Here is a 17,982-nt window from a genome sequence, read left to right as displayed (position 1 = left end):
CCCCGTTGAAGGAATCAGAGAAAGGACTGGAAGAGCTTGAAGGGGCTCGAGACCCCATATGAACAACAATGCCAACCAACCAGAGCTTCCAGGGACTAAGGCACTACCCAAAGAGTATACATGGACTGACCCTGGGCTCCAACCTCATAGGTAGCAATGAATAGCCTAGTAAGATCACCAGTGGAAGGGGAAGCCCTTGGTCCTGCCAAGGCTGGACCCCCAGTGAGCTTGAGCGGGATTCTTGGGGGGGAGGGTGGCAATGGGGGGAGGATGGGGAGGGGAACACCAATATAGAAGGGGAGGGGTAGGGGTTAGGGGGATGTTGGCCCGGAAACCGGGAAAGGGAATAACAATCAAAATGTAAATAAGAAATACTCAAGTTAATAAAGGAAAAAAAAAAGCATGATATACATATTGAGAAATGTTAAAATGAAATTCATTTAACATAATACATGCTGGCAAATGATTTAAATATAAACAAACAAACAAAAACCCCAATAATGTTTAGGGCAGAATGGGAAAGGGAATAAATGGAACAGTTGTTGATGAGTTAATAATTGTTAGTCTGACCCTGTCAGTTAGAGATGTGATTTGGGTGTCTGCAGAGAATCATTTTTATATTTTGGATAATATTTAACAATACTGGTTATGCAGATTTACTTCTAGATGATTAAGTATGTCTCAGAGTAACTCAAACATTTTGACTGTTTTTACAACTTTTCTGCTTTTAGAATTGTTAGACAGATGTACTTAACATACAAACACTTAAACCAAAGGATTATTTATGAACAGAAAGTAACTTGCCTAGAATGATACAAAGGAAATAGATTTAAATTGGGTGTATTTCATAAGTCTGTAAACTTAGTGCCCAGGGGAGCTGAATACCATATTTTGTAAAATGTTGTTCAATTATCTGTTCATATATACGGTCACACACATATCTGGACTGGATGTGATATCACAAGGCCTGTTTGTCTGTTTGTATCTGTCTGTCTGTATGCCTACATACCATTGTGTCCCTCTAGCTGTTAGAAAACAGCTTGTGGGAGGATTTTTGTTTTATTACACTACGTAGGTCCTGGGATTGAATTTACGTTGTGAGGCTTGGTGTAAGCATCTTTAATCACTGAGTCATCTTACCCCCAAAGCTTACTTCCTACATATTTATTTACTTCTCTGTAGATACAGATATGAAGGGTGATGGGCATGTGTGGCGGGTGGGTTGGTTGGTTGACACCTGGTGTCTCTGTTATTCTCTAAATTTTTAAGATCGTTTTTTCTGAAGCACATTAATTTTGGTAGGCTGGCTGGTCATTAATTTCAGGAATGTCCATCCTCTTCTTTGAGGTTTGGAATGCAGGTGCACATCTCCATGCCAGACTTTTCATGTGGGTTTTGGGAGATCTGTACGTAGTGTGTACACACTGCTTGTGTGGCAGTCACTTTGCCTATTAAATCATCTCCCCAGCTCCAGCTGGGTAGGTTCTAATTGACTTACTCTATAAGAAGTGGGGTTTTCTCCTTAGTTTTAATTTAGGTTCATGTTATTTCTCCCTGACATGAAATGTTACTGGCTAGCAATATAGAAAGGATGCATTGCTAATGGACGTTGTGAGTTGTGGTCATGAAGACTGTCCCTTACTCTGTTTGACCACAAAATGAATTCAAATTTTCTTAAAATTTTTCTCCACTTAAAAATAATTAATAAAGATTGTTTAAGATATGTGATGATTTTGTGTGTGTGTTCTGTAATGATTATTACAAAGAATTGATATAAATATGCCACCTCTTCATTATTCATGGTAAAATAAAGCCACTAATTTCTGTCATGTATGGAATTTAGCCAAGGAAAATGTTATCTTAAGAGTGCTAAGGTTGAATGTGTATTGAAGGTACACATTTGTGAACCTTAAAAGAGCAGCACAAAGGAGCTATAGAGAGATGGTTAAGAATAATTGCTGTTCTTCTAGAGGATAAGGCTTTGATTCCCAGCACCTACATGGAGGCTCACAACTGTCTGTAACTCCAGGCTCAGATCTGATGTCATAGCCACTGAACACAGACAGATATACATGCAGTCAATACACTTAAAAATAAGTAATAAAAAATGTAGAAAGCAACATAAAGTTACTAAGTTAGTTAACAATAAAACATTAATAACAGCGAAGAAGAGATTTTTTTTTTAACTGCGGCCCCATTCTTATTACAGCCTAAATGTACAGCTTGACTAATAGACACTTACCTAATTTAAACAGAGCACATTGGTAAGCATACCTGCTGCTTAACATCATGACCTGGATACATGCTAGAAATGGTCCTCTGATCTTCAAGTGTTGTGATGCAAACTTAGCATGCATGTGCATGCTAGAGCTTTTGTTACTTTTTTTAAATTAAAAAAAAAAAACACTTGATTTGTCATTTAAAAAAAGAAACATCATTTTCCACATTGGGCATGGTGGCTGCATATCTTTGATCCCAGCATTCAGGAGGCAGAGATACCCAGTTGGATTTATCTGTGAATTTGAGATCTGCTTGACCTACACACCTAGTTCCAGGCCAGTCAGGGCCACCTACATAGGAAAAAATCCTGTTTCAAAGAACAAAATAACAGTACAAAAAATAGTGTAACAGATACATGTAATCTCTGTTTGACTGGCTGAGAAAGGTGTTTTTTTTTTTTTTTTAAAGATTTATTTGTTATTACACTGTACACTGTAGCTGTCTTCAGACACACCAGAAGAGGGCATCAGATCCCATTACAGATGGTTGGGAGCCACCATGTGGTTGCTGGGAATTGAACTCAGGACCTCTGGAAGAGCAGTCAGTGCTCTTAACCACTGAGCCATCCCTCCAGCCCAGAAAGGTGGTTTTTAATTCAGTGCTTGTGTGGGGTGTCAGATGATGCTGTTGTTGTTGCTGTTGTTGTTAAAGCCTATAGCACCAGATATTCACTGGTAGTCTCCTCATTCAAGTAATAACCAGGCTTGATCCTACGTAGCTTTCAAGATTAGACAAGATGGGATGTGTTCAGGGTGGTATGACCATAGACTTTTTATTTTAAAGGTTATGAAATATATATCAGGGTATCCAACTTTTGACATTTGATAAGATGCTGTTATTTACAAGTTATGTTGGATTGCTTTCCTAACTCTTCTGAGGCACTTGTATGCCTAATTGTAGCCACAGGTAAATGACATGGTAGAAATTACAGATACAGTTGCAAGCAAATGATTGTAACATTGAAATCTCTGAATTCTCTTAAGATTGTTCCTTATGTTTTAACAAGAACTTTGGGATGAGCTTAGACTGAAGTTTCTGTTCAACAGGTGACTGGAGTGCTTGGTGCTTATGGCAGTATTTTGTACTGCATGCCTTTTATGATTTCTCGAGAGTATTAATGATATTAAGAGGAAAAGAAAGGGGTACAAACAAATAGATTAAGTCATACTCAAATTTATGAATATTTGTTTTTATTGTAGGGCTTCTTAGGCCTTTCAGTGTATTTATGAATATTTAAAAGAGGAGGCAGAGGGATTATTCAATAATAGATTTCTTCTTCCAAACCTCCTGGTACCTGTTTTTGGTGAATATCTTAGGCTATTAGTGCTTCTTATAAAACACTGGAAAAAGCAGCTTACATAATCTTCCTTTGGCTTTGGAATTGGTGAAAATAAGGTTCAGTGCAGAAATGCAGCCTACTGTAAACAACAACAACAATAATAACAATAACAACAACAAAAAAACCCCCAAAAAAGCAAAGCAGCAGATTAGGACCAATAAAAGTAAAACCTACAAGTGTGCAGTGTATTTAAAGTTGAAGGACAGCCTAACAGAACCCATGTAAAGCATTCTGTCAGTAGTTTGAGACAGTGCATAATGGATTACTTCATGTGGCTTTTAGCAATAGTTGGGACACGTATACTTTGATTCTGTCATAGAGTTTTGAAAAGAACAGAACTATCCTGAATCTGGATGAATACAAGGTACAGCCTGTTAGAAAACATTCGTTCGTGCTTTGAGATTTCAGATCTGCTAACTAGCAAATCCTGTGGTTGTATGATAAGTATATATTTTAATAAGTCAATGAATGAATGAATGAATGAGTGAATAGGTGGTGAGAGCCTTAATGGAAGGTTGTGTCTGTGAGCCATTTTAGGGACCATTTGTGTTTAATAGAAAAAAATGTCTTTATTTTCCATAATGTACATTTAATTGATTGGTCTATGATACATGTTTTATTATTTTTAATTTATAGCATTTTATAGATGGCTTCACTATTTTAACTTAAATTACTGTTACAAGATTAGGCGTATTCTGAAGCCTGATTGTAGGGGGGAAAATAAGCAGTTTAAATCAGGTTGTATTTCTTTGCATTTTTAGGCCCTTGATGAGCCTCCTTATTTGACAGTGGGCACTGATGTGAGTGCCAAGTACAGAGGAGCCTTTTGTGAAGCCAAGATCAAGACTGCAAAAAGACTTGTCAAAGTCAAGGTATGGTATTATTTGTAATTTAATAGTCATTAAATATTTGATACTTAAAAAGTCTAAAAAAAATCTAAAAATTATCTTTGTGCAAAATGAATTTTTAAAGCAGGCTATTAACCATTCCCAAACTAAACAATATTTGCTATTTAAAAATAAATTGGAATAAAATTTACTTATCACAGCTCATAATTTCAGTGTATACTTGGTTCTTTAGGATTGCTGTTTTAGTGTTGGAAAGGATCTTAGAAACCATCTGATTTGATCCTTTATTTTTATTACATGAGAACAGTGGCCAGGCATAGTGGTATGTATCTCTAATCCCAGCCCTAGGAGGGAAAGGCCAACCTGGTTTCTGTGTCCTAGCCAGTCAGGGCTACATGGGTTTCCCCCGATAGCAAAACGTCAGGTATTAACACTCTCCTGCCACCCTTTCTTGGTTATTGAGATGGAATCTTGGGCCTTAGGAATACTAGGCAAATATTCTTCCTTGCTAAGGAACCATATTCCCAGCCCATTGTTTTGTTTCTCTCCCTTCCTCTATTTTTTGAGAAAAGGTCTTGCTGTGTTAGGTGGGACTGGCCTTGAACTCTTTGAACTGCAACCTTATGAATGTTGGAATTACAGGTATATGCCACCTGATACTTGGTCCTCTGCCATTTTTGAAGAAAATCTTTCTGAAGTACTTGAGTTTTGAGTTGGCTAGTGAGCAAATATAATTGCTTTCATTTTAAGTTATTACCATAAGACTGGTAAGGTGCACCTCTAGTCCCAGGTATTAGCAAGGCAGAGGCCAGAACTGCATTTCAGCTTAGGAATTGGAGACACACATGGGGAAGATAGTGAGATCCTCTTTAAAAATAAGAGAAAGAGACTAGATTTGTAGCATAGTCAGAGAGAATCTGCCTGCCATGAGCAAGGCCCTGGGTGTGATGGTAGCAACAAAAAGTATGAGTAGTTGAATGAATGTATGAATGACCATGTATATTTAGTAGAAGGAAGATGCCTTTATATTTGAAAAATACAGGACAGTAAAAACTCAGGACCAGTGAAACATCTTAGTGTTCTGGGTATTTACCCACTTGCCAATAATGTACTGAGTGACTGGACTTGGACTCTGTTAGATGGAAGGAGTGTGGAGATAGGAGGGTGTGCAGTGTAGACGAACAAATAACCATGCAATCATTGACTTGAATAATTAACCAAGCGGAAGAAGTATGATTATTTCCACTGAAGAGTTCTGTCTGTGCTGCCTGAGTGTATCTCTTAAGCATGTGTTGAAGCTTTTTGGGCTAGTTTGATTTCTACCCTGGCTAAAAACTAACTGTATATGAAGGCCTCTAAATTAACTGTGAACCCTCCTGGCCACACTTTCTCTTGTATTTTTCACAGGCTGGTGCCTGGAGTTGCTTTGTAATGTGGTTAGGTAAATGCTTTTACAGTGACATTTGCTCTTCTGGCATCGTATACTTCCATTTTCTGAGCTTAATAGTATTTATCAGCACCATTCTAGGGATGAATAAAAACCCATGTATCAATTTTTATCATTTATTTGCTTATGGTACTTAAAAGATCTGAAACTGAGTTTAGAAAAATCCCTTTCCTCCTGGTGGAGAAGGAGCTATTCCTTAGCTCAGGGAGAGCATTCCTGTGCCAGCATGAAGTGTGTTATTTGTGCAGGACCAATGACACTCAGGGCTTGTGCCTGTGCTTGAGGAACATAGGCTAGATTTCATTTCAGTTCACCCTTAGCTATGTAACAAATGACCCAGGGGCTGAGACATAGCTGCTGTGTTGTTCTGATCATGAAGGAGAGAGACAAGGCTGCAGTGCTGTATTTCATATGTTGATAGCACAGGACATGTAATAGATATTACATGTAGCATTTGACATATAATAGATATTTGAAACTTCTTTTTGAATTTTTTTGGAAGCCTCAACATTTATAATTCAAAGTTAATGATTTTACTAATCTTAAATTGTTTGATAAATAATTAAACGTACATAGAGCTATGGCAGGATAGGTGACTGAGTAGTTAAGAAGGCTTGCTGTTCTTGCAGAGGACCTGAGTTTGATCTCTCTCTCTCTCTCTCTCTCAACACACACACACACACACACACACACACACACACACACACACACACACACACACACACACTTACACTCACAGACATATAAATAAAAATATAAAATAAACTTTAAAAAAATGAATTCATCTAGGCTAAAGTGGGACATCTCTCTCATCCCAGCACTTGGGGGACAGAGGCAGAGGGAGAGGCAGGCAAGGAGTTTCTAGGGGTAAGTCTTGTCTATATAGGGAGTTCCAGGACAGTCAGGGCTACATAGTGACAGTGTCTCAAACAAACAAAGTGAATACATTTTAAGCAGACTTGGTGATAAATTTCTTTACTAGCTTTTGATCTATTGGGCATTTATCCCACATTAAACATACTCTTAAAACCTTGCTTTTGTGTGTTATTAATATGCATGGGATTCTATGGATTCCCCAGAGTTGGTTTGTGAGTCTGTTTCTTGCTGACTATGATGGTTTGTGTATGCTTGGTCCCAGGGAGTGGTACTATTATAAGATATGGTTCTGCTGGAATGGGTGTGTCACTGTATGTGTGGCTATAAGACCCTCACCCTAGCTGCCTGAAAGTCAGTCTTCCACCAGCAGCCATCAGATGAAGATCTAGAACTCTCACCTATGCCTGCACCATGCCTGGCTAGATGCTGCCATGCTTCCTGCCTTGATGATAATGGACTGAACCTCTGAGCCTGTGAGCCAGCCCCAATTAAATGTTGTCCTTATAAGGTTGCCTTGATAATGGTGTCTGTTCACAGGAATAAAACCCTTACTAAGACACTGACCACTAGATTCTAATATTAACATGTTACCTCATCAGTTCTTTCTTTTTTTTAGGATCTTTTTTTATTGGATATATTACGTATTTACATTTCAAATGCTGTGCCTTTTCCCCACCCCCTGCTTCTATGAAGATGTTCCTATTCCCACCCACTCATTCCCACCTTAACACCCTACACTTGGGAAAAGAACCTTCACAGGACCAAGGACTTCTCTTCCTATTGATGCCAGATAATGCCATCATTATCTGATGATACATACACTGTTGGAGCCATGGGTCCCACCACGAGTACTCTTTTGTTGGTAGTTTAGTCCCCAGGAGTGCTGGGGGATCTGGTTGGTTGATATTGTTGTTCTTCCTGTGTGACTGCAAACCCCTTCAATTCCTTCAGTCATTTCTTTAACACCTCCATTGGGGTCCCTGTACTCAGTCCAATAGTTAGCTGCAAGCATCCTCTTCTGTATCAGTAAGGCTCTGGCAGAGTCTCTCAGAAGACAACTATATCAGTCTCCTGTCAGCTTGCACTTCTTGGCATCCACAAAGCTTCAAGGTTTGGTGTCTGCATATGAGAAGAGTCCCAGGTGGGGCAGTCTCTGCTCCAGCCTTAGTCCCTGTATCTCATCCCATGAGTATTTGGTTCCCCCTTCCAAGAAGGACTGAAGCATCCACAGTTTGCTCTTCCTTCTTCTTGAGTTTCATATGGTCTGTGGATTGTTTCTTGGGTATTCTGAGCTTTTGGGCTGATATCCATTAATCAGTGATTACATATCATGTGTTTTTGGTTTTTTTTTTTTTTTTTTTTCTTTTCTTTTTTTCGGAGCTGGGGACTGAACCCAGGGCCTTGCACTTGCTAGGCAAGTGCTCTACCACTGAGCTAAATCCCTAACCCCTCATGTGTGTTCTTTTATGACTGGGTTACCTCACTCAGGATGATATTTCCCAGTTCCATCCATTTGCCTATGAATTTCATGAAGTCATTGGTTTTGATAGCTGAGTAATATTCCATTGTGTAAATGTACCACAGTTTCTGTATCTGTTCCTCTGTTGAAGGACATCTGGGTTCTTTCTAGCTTCTGGCTATTATAAATAAGGCTGCAATGAACATAGTGGAGCATGTGTCCTTGTTATATGTTGGAACTTCTTCTGGGTATATGCCCAGGAGTGGTATACCTGGGTTCTCAGGTAGTACTATGTCCAATTTTCGGAGGAACCTCCTGACTGATTTCCGGAGTGATTGTACCTACCAGCTTGAAATCCCACCAACAATGGAGGAGTGTTCCTCTTTCTCTACATTCACACCAGCATCTGTTGTCACCTGAGTTTTTGATCTTAGCCATTCTGTCTGGTGTGAGGTGGAATCTCAGGATTATTTTGATTTGCATTTTCCTAATGACTAAGGATGTTGAACATTTCTTTAGGTACTTCTGAGTCATTCGATAATCCTCAGCTAAAAATTTTTGTTTAGCTCTGTACCCCATTTTTTAATGGGGTTATTTGGCTCTCTGGAGTCTTAACTTCTTGAGTTCTTTGTATATTTTGGATATTAGACCTCTATCAGATGTAGGATTGGTAATGATCTTTTCACAATCTGTTGACTGCTGTTTTGTCCCAATGATAGTGTCTTTTGCCTTACAGAAGCTTTGCAGTTTTATGAGGGTCCCATTTGTTGATTCTTGATCTTAGAGCATAAGCCATTGGTATTCTTGTTCAGGAAATTTCCTCCAGTAACCATGTGTTCAGGGATCTTCCCCACTTTTTCTTCTGTTAGTTTGAGTGTATCTGGTTGTATGTGGAGGTCCTTGATCCACTTGGACTTAAGCTTTGTACATAGTGATAAGAATGAATCAATTTGCATTCTTTTATACATGCTGACCTCCAGTTGAACCAGCACCATTTGTTGAAAATACTATCCTTTTTCCACTGGATGGTTTTAGCTCCTTTGTCAAAGATCAAGTGAGGTGTGCGGATTCATTTCTGAGTCTTCAATTCTATTTTATTGATCTACCTGCCTGTCTTTGTACCAATACCATACAGTTTTTATCACTATTGCTCGGTAATACAGCTTGAGGTCAGGGATGGTGATTTTCCCCAGAAGTTCTTTAATTGTTGAGGATAGTTTTTGCTATCCTGGGTTTTTTTTTTTGTTTTTCCAAATGAATTTGCAAATTGCTTTTTCTAACTCTGTGCAGAATTGAGTTGGAATTTTGATGGGGATTGCATGGAATCTGTAGATTGCTTTTGGCAATATGGGCACTTTTACTGTATTAATCTTGCCAATCCATGAGCATGGGAGATCTTCCTGTCTTCTGAGATCCTCCAGTTCTTTCTTCAGAGATTTAAGTTCTTGTCACGCAGATCTTTACTTGCTTGGTTAGAGTCACACCAAGGTATTTTATGTTATTTGTGACTATTGTGAGGGGTGTCATTTTCCTAATCTCTTTCTCAGCCAGGAGTGGTATAGCTTTCTACTTTGAGTAGAGGAAGACTCCTGATTTGTTTGAGTTAATTTTATACTCAGCCACTTTGCTGAAATTGTTTCTCAGGCCTTTATTATTAGTTTTCTGGTAGAACTTTTGGGGTCACTTATGTATACTATCATATCATCTGCAAATAGTTATTTTTTCTTTTTTTTTCTTTTCAATTTATATCCCTTTGATCTCCTTTTGTTGTCTGATTGCTCTGGCTAGGACTTCGTGTACTATATCGAACAGGTAGGGAGAGAGTGGCAGCCTTGGCTAGTCTCTAATTTTAGTGGGATTGCTTCAAGTTTCTCTCCATTTAGTTGGATATTGACTAATGGTTTGCTGTATATTGCTTTTACTATGTTTAAGTATGGGCCTTGAATTCCTGATCTTTGCAAAACTTTTAACATGAAGGTATGTTGAATTTTGTCAAATGCTTTCTCAGCATCTAATGAGATTTTTTTTTTCCTGTGAGTTTGATTGCTTAGTAGGATATGTTGATGGTTTTTGGCATATTGAACCATCCCTGCATTCTAGGGATTCTTGATCATGATGGATGATCATTTTGATGTGTTCTTGGATTCAGTTTATGAGAATTTTGTTGAGTACTTTTGCGTCGATATTCATAAGGGAAATTGGTCTGAAGTCCTTTTTCTTTGTTGGGTCTTTGTATGGTTTAGGTATAAGCATATAATTATGGCTTCATAGAAGGAATTTGGTAGTGTGCCTTCTGTTTCTATTTTGCGGAATAGTTTGGACAGTATTGGTATCAGACCTCCTATGAAGGTCTAATAGAATTCTGCACTAAACTCTTCTGGTCCTGGGCCCTTTTTGGTTGGGAGACTTTTAATTGCATCTCTATCTCTAGGAGTTATGGGACTGTTTAGATGGTTTATCTGATCCTGATTTAGAATTGGTACCTGGTATCTGTCTATTTCCTCCAGATTTTGTAACTTTGTTGAGTATAGGCTTTTTTGAATTTCCTGAGATTCTGTTGTTATGTCTCCTTTTTCACTTCTGATTTTGTCTATATGGACACACACTCTGACCTGTGGTTAGTCTTGCTAAGGGTTTATCTCTCTCTTGATTTTTTTTCAAAAAACACATAAAAACAAAAAAGCAAAACTGCTCCTGGTTCTGTTGATCCTTTGCATAGTTCCTTTTGTTTCTACTTGGTTGATTTCAGCCCTGAGTTTGAGTATTTACTGCAGACTACTCCTCTTGGGTATATTTGTTTCTTTTTATTCTAGAGCGTATAGTTGTGCTGTCAAGCTTTTAGTGTATGCTCTCTCTTGTTTCGTTTGGGAGGCACTCAGAGCTATGAGTTTTCCTCTTAGCACTGCTTTCATTGTGTCCCATAAGTTTGGGTATGTTGTACCTGCATTTTCATTAAATTCTAAAATGTCTTTAATTTCATTCTTCATGTCTTCCTTGACCAAGTTATCATTGAGTAAAGCATTGTTCAACTTCTATGTATATGTGTGCTTTCTGTCATTTTTGTTGTTATTGAAGACCAGCCTTAGTTCATGGTGATCTGATAGGATGCATGGGATTATTTCAATCTTCTTGTATCTGTTGAGGTCTGTTTTGTGTCCGATTATATGGTCATTTTTGGAGAAGGTACCATGGGGTGCTGAGAAGAAAGTATATTCTTTTATTTTAGGATGAAATGTTCCTTAAATAGCTACACTTGGTTGATGACTTCTGTTAGTTTCTCCATGTCTCTGTTTAGTTCTGTTTCCATGATCTGTCCATTGATGAGAGTGGGTGTTGAAATGCCCTACTATTATTGTGTGAGGTGCAGCGTGTGCGTTGAGCTTTAGTAAGCTTTCTTTTATGAATGCAGGTACCCTTACATTTGGAGCATAGATATTCAGGATTGAGAGTTCATCTTGATGGATTTTTCCTTTGATGAACATGAAATGTCCTTCCCTAGGACCATTTGCTTGGAAAGTTGTTTTCCAGCCTTTTACTCAGGTAGTGTCTGTGTTTGTCACTGAGTTGTATTTCCTACATGCTGGGTCCTTTTCCCATGTCCAGTCTATTAGTTTATGTCTAATTATTGGGGAATTGAGTACATTGATGTTAAGATATTAAGGAATAGTGATTGTTTTTCCTGTTATTTTTGTTGTTAAGAGGTGGAATTATGTTTGTGTGACTCTGTTGGTTTTGTTACAAGGATATTACTTCCTTTTTCTAGGGTGTAGTTTTCCTCCTTGTGTTAGTGTTTTCCATCTATTATCCTTTGTAGGGCTGGAGTTGTGGAAAGATAATGTGTCAGTTTTGTTTTGTCATGGAATATCTTGGTTTCTCCATCTATGTTAATTGAGAATTTTGCTGGATATAGTAGCCTTATTTGGCATTTATGTTCTCTTAGGGTCTGTATGACATCTGCCCAGGATCTTCTGGTTTTCATATTTTCTGTTGAGAAGTCTCGTGTAATTCTGATCGATCTGCTTTTGTACATTACTTGACCTTTTTCCCCTTACTGCTTTTAATGTTCTTCCTGTGTTTTGTGCATTTGGTGTTTTGACTGTTATGTGACAGGAGGAATTTCTTTCCTGGGTCAGTATATTTGGAGTTCTGCAGGCTTCTTGTATGTTTATGGGCATCTCTTTCTTTAGGTTAGGTAAATTTTCTTCTATAATTTTGTTGAAGATATTTACTGGCCCTTCATGTTGGGAATCTTTGCTGTCTTTTATACCTGTTATCCTTAGGTTTGATCTTCTCATTGTGTCCTGGATTTCCTTGATGTTTTGGGTTAGGAGCTTTTTGCTTTTTGCATATTTTCTTTGACTGTTGTGTCAATGTTTTCTATGGTATCTTCTGCCCCTGAGATTCTCCCTTCAGTCTCTTCTATTCTGTTGGTGTTGCTTGCATCTATGATTGCTGTTATCTTTCCTACATTTTCTATCTCCAGGTTTGTCTCCCTTTGTGATCTCTTTATTGCTTCTATTTTTGTTTTCAGATTCTGGATGGTTTTGTTTAATTCTTTCACCTGTTTACTTGTGTTTTGCTATAATTCTTTCAGGATTTTTTTTCCTCTTTAAGGCATTCCTCCTGTTTACCTTTGTTGCCGTCTATTTCTTAAGGGAATCATTTATGTCTTTCTTAAAGTCCTCCATCTTCCTCATGAGATGTGATTTTTAAATCCAGATCTTGCTTTTCCGTTTGTTGGGGTATCCAGTACCGGTTATGGTGGCAGAACTGGGTTCTGCTGGTGCCAGTTAATCTTGGTTTCTGTTGCTGAACTTCTCGCTCTTTTCTTGCCATTTGCTTATCTCTGATGTTAATTGGTCTTGCTGTCTCTGACTGAAGCTTGTCTCACCTGTGTGTTGTGATCTTAGGAGTGAGAGAAGTCCTGGAAGACCAGCTCTCTCTAGGCAGGTTTTGGATCTGGAGGACTGTGGGACAGCCTTAGTCTGGGTGCAGATTGAGAGGGAAAAAGTCCTGTCCTAGACTGCTCAGTGGTTCCTATACCCTGTGAGCTCCTGGCAGGGTCCCTCTTTGGACAGTTAGTGGAGTGCAAATGGGGTCTCACTTATGGTCTTACAAATGAGAGCACTCCTGGCAGACCAGCTCTGTCTAGGCAAGTTTGGGTCCAGCAGGCTGTGGGACAACGGTATCTCTCTGGGTGCAGATAGATACTGGATGGAACTCATCAGTTCTTACAGAATTATTTTTTGTAGATAACTCCATCAATCTGTATTGAATATGGTACTTACTTGTTTGTTTTGAGACAGGGTTTCTATGTAGTTTTAGCTGTTCTAGAACTTCCTATGCCGACCAGACTAGGCTTAGACTCACAGAGACCCTCCTATGTGTACCTCCTGAGTGCTAGGATTAAAGATATGTATTAGCATACCTAGCCTGTGATGGTAGTTACCAACTAATTAATCTTAATCTCAGCACATGAGAGGCAGAGGAAAGCAGATCTCTGATTTCAAGGCTACCCTTTTCTGTATGGGGAGTTCCAGGTCAGCCAGGAATACATAGTTATATCCATCTAAACAACATTTTTCACTTACTATTTTCCTAATTCTCTAATTCCATAGTACTGGTACAAGGTGCAGAAAGGTCTGGGAAAGACTACCTAGTGTTTGAATCTTAGCTCTGTTATTTATCTTCTAGCTCTATGATCCTGGACTCGTTCATTGGCTTTCTGTTTAACGAAAGGGGAGTAAAGTTTTTAGGGTGTGATTCTATGTCTTTTCTCTATGTGGGGGATTGACTCAAGAACTTTCTTTGGCAAATATCTACCTCTGAGCTACCATCCACAACCTTGGTTGGATATTAAATTCCATCCTTGGAACATGATACTTAGTTCTGAATGACTATTGTGGCCATTTTTAATACTTTTTATCCAAGCACCAAGGAGTCTGAGGTCAGGCTGAATTACATAGTGAGACTTTGTTTCAAAAAAATTCAAAACAAAGTAATAGAAAAAGTAAATTTGTATCCACTGGGTAGTATTTAGGCCTTCACAAAATATTGCAACTCTTCATAGACTTAGGTCATTACATCATTTTTCCCTCAACCTTTAAGGATAACAAGTTGTGCATTAAGGTAGTAAGTGGGATATCCAGCCTTGTAGTTGTGGTGTCTGTTGATGATTATTTTTATTTTGGAAAAAAATATCTGTTTAAACAATTTTCTATTCATTTGTTTAGTGTTTGGGCTTTTATTTAGACTAGTTGGTCCTTATTTAGTTTGCACATACACGATCTGTAATTGTTTGGGTTTTTTGGGTGTGTAAGTAATTAGATTCATATTTTCTAGGTGACTTTTAGACACGATTCTTCAACAGTGGAAGTTCAGGATGACCACATAAAGGGCCCACTGAAGGTGAGTTTGTCATTTCCCCCCAGTTTTGATTGGAGAATGACATTTGATCTTTTTTCTTTTTTTATTGGTGTTCATTTTTAACTCTACATACTATTCTCTAAAAAGACTAATTGGAATATATTTAGTATTACATTGTATCTGAAATGATAGCAAAATCTATGTTTAAAAATGAAGGAGGTATTTACTCCTTCCATTCAGGTGTTTTCCTTTACTGCAAGAATGGGTTTTCCAGGAATGCATAGTATTCATGATGTAAGCAATTAAAAGCAAAATCCTGAGCTCTTGATTTTGGAGCCACCCACTGGCAGATTGAATCTTTTAAGGGAGGTTGAGCCATTTGTTCTTCATTCACTAGTGGGATAGATGTTGTTTTACCTTCTTATATGCCAGTAAGCCAGTGACAGGGAGTTTGAGAAATCACCACGTATGAAAATGTCCACCGTCTGGGCTTGAGGAATCGTTAGAATATTGAAGAATAGTGAAGAAACATTTTGTAGATCTTTGCACAAAACATAGCTTACTTGGTACCTTGGGGTTCCAAAATTCTTTAGTTTTAAAAAAAATCTTATTATTAATTCTTACCTTGTCAAAAACAGTTTCCCATCATTTCCATTTTATAGGCATCATCTTTAATTTTATGTATCCATTTGTCACTTTCAGGGACCAGTGGAGACAGGCATATACAGTTATGACTTTAGTTCCCACTTACTTAGCACTCAGTGTGTGCTAGTGCTGTCCCATATCTTTCTGCATCTAGTATTTTATTTAGTCTTAAGAACAGCTCTATAGAAGAGAAAACTGAAGGGAAGACTCCAGTTTCACAAGCAATAATGTCCGCATTCAGATAGGGTCACGGCCTGTGTTTGAGAAGGTGTGCTGTTTGGATTGAGTACCCAAGCCTATGCCTGCCTCCTAGGCATAGCCCCATAGCTCTTTGCTGTCTCACCTGCCTTGTTGTGCTACAGGCCCAGGTACCTACCACCAGGAAGTGTTTGTTGCATAAGGGTAGAATTGGCACCTGGACTTCAGTCTTTCTCTCCTTAGTCTGGTCTAGCTTCCTAAATAATGGTGTAGTTGATTTATTTCTTTGTTTTTTGTTTTGTTTTTTGTTTTTTTCTTTGTGATCGATGTGATCTTAGTACTATTTTAGATTTGTATATCCAGTTGTAACAAATTTTGGTATAAGATTAATGATACATTTTTACCTGTAGATTAGGGGGCTGGCGGTGATGTCTCTAGGATTTGAACTGTTTCCTCATACATTTTGTAGCTTTTATCAGGTGGTAGAAGGTGACAACATTCAATTTCATGTTTCTTTTATAGGAAAGAGTGGTCATTTAATCACAATACACTTTGAATAATGAATTTACAGAAAAATGGCACATAATGCGACTCTTGATTTAAAATCTGAGTATCGATTCCTCACAGGACTTGTCAGTTTTTCTGTACTTTTTACCATTTGGTCATTTTATGGAGCTAAGGCTCTTCTCTGAAGGAATTTTTTAAAATCATCGTTATAAGGACCATACAAGTATAAATACCAGCATTTTCAGATAAGATGGAAAGTAGTGTAAATGTCTGTAAGCAGTGGGCAGTCTAACCTGTAAGGAAGATTCAGGACCTTTTTGATTACCTCTATCCATCTTCAGCTTCTTTGAAAGAGAGATGAGGAGATGGAGGAAAGACAGTTATTTTTACAGTCAGTGCTTCTCAGTGTTTGTAATGACCCTTGGGGGTTCTTAAGACCCCTTTATAGGCCTATAGAGACAAAACTGCTTTCTTAGTAATGCTTAGATTTACTTTCCTTATCCAATGTATGGACATTGTCAGTAAAACTTCAGGCATCTTGAACACAAATCAAGCTGGTAACTGTTGCATTCATCACTATTGTAATCTGGCTAAGCATGGGTCTACCCGCCCCCATGACCAGCCCCAAGCAGCTCTTTTGCTCTGGTTCCCATGGCCAGCCTGCTGCCAAGCCACTCTGGTTAAGAACCAGCTCCCAAGCTAGCTCTCTTGGTCTCCGCTTGCTAGGCTGACAGAACCAGTCTTTCTTGGAATGTCTGGAGCTGTCATTCTGTTCCCCTTAGCCCTAAGAAATGAAAACACTAGACTTTTTTATATCTACCAGCCAGACTTATAACAGTAAATCTCCAACCCCAAAATACCCAGGCAAAGAACACAAAACTCAATTGATAGAAATAGAAGCTGCACACCTAGATTGGACAAATGTACCCGACGTTACTTTATTGCCCATCTATGAAATCCCTAGTTACTTCAGGCCACGTGGTTCTGGTTCATTTTCCTCCATCTTCTTCCATCCTCCTGTCTTGTCTGTCTTCTTCCTCTTTTCCCTCTCTAAATCTTTCAGCTTCGCCTTTTCCTTCCATCACCCAATCACAGTCAATTAAGATTTCATCTGACCTCACCTGAGTATGTGACCTACCTCTTGTCAGGACACCGCTCTTGAAGCAGAAAATACAAATAGCAATTCACAACACACCATGTATGCATTAAAAAAAAAAAAAAGCAGAGTTTGGCGTTACTATTTATTGCTTTTGGGTCATTTGCCTTCAAAAGGTTTTCTAATATTTACATAATATTTTAGGTAGGAGCTATTGTGGAAGTGAAGAATCTTGATGGTGCCTATCAGGAAGCTGTTATCAATAAACTGACAGATGCAAGTTGGTATACTGTGGGTAAGACAATAATTTTTTATTAAAATTTTATTTTTAGTTGTACAAAATTTGTTGCAGTAATGCAGATAAAGCTAGATTTCCTAGACTAAATTTCCTTAACTAGTGCAATAGACTCCGTTACTATTACTGGTTATCTTCCAGATTATAAAGGAAATATTTCTAAGCTGCTTATATGTACATATAATTTGAAATTATTTAGTATATAGTGTATACTTAGATTTCTAGCTATTTCCATTTCAAAATATATCTTACAGAAACTTGTTCCTCCATCTTCATCATTTTTAACTTTAGAGTTCATTAGTGTTAACTGTCCAACCTGTTGTACAACACAATTTCTTTAAATAGTTAGGTATGATCTCACTCATTTTCTGTTCTGCCAGGCTTCTTGCCTACAGTGGTGAATGCTACAGTGGTGGATGTACATGATCCCCATATTTTCCTGTGCACTAAGGAATAGATAGAAGTTCAAGTTGAAGAGACATGTGCTTTTCAACTTAAGAGGGAAAATTGCCTGTCTCACTTAAAAATTCTTATGGTCAGTGTACAAGTATATGTGTTTTCCCAGTTCTTGTCAGACTGATGCCACTATTTTGGCCAAGTTGGATTCAGGTAGAGGAGTGCGCGTG

General features: G+C 38.2%; 1 protein-coding gene across 10 annotated transcripts in view; it reads left to right on the top strand.

Annotated features, from left to right (window-relative positions):
• Arid4b (AT-rich interaction domain 4B) overlaps window positions 1–17,982 on the top strand; it is a 124,638-nt gene that overhangs the window by 36,484 nt on the left and 70,172 nt on the right. For all 10 annotated transcript variants that reach the window (XR_015641006.1, XR_015641005.1, XR_015641003.1 and 7 more), the window contains 3 exon segments: window positions 4,381–4,491; window positions 14,592–14,657; window positions 17,266–17,356. Coding sequence is in view for 6 of the 10 variants with exons in the window: in NM_053421.3 (NP_445873.2) it covers window positions 4,381–4,491; window positions 14,592–14,657; window positions 17,266–17,356 (268 nt within the window). In the remaining 4 variants the exon portion in view is untranslated.

This window comes from Rattus norvegicus, chromosome 17 (genome assembly GCF_021556685.1).
Source record: "Rattus norvegicus strain SHRSP/BbbUtx chromosome 17, alternate assembly SHRSP_T2T, whole genome shotgun sequence".
Lineage (NCBI taxonomy): Eukaryota > Metazoa > Chordata > Mammalia > Rodentia > Muridae > Rattus > Rattus norvegicus.
The sequence above is the reverse complement of the archived record's forward strand: the minus strand, read 5'-3'. Positions and strand labels throughout refer to the sequence as shown.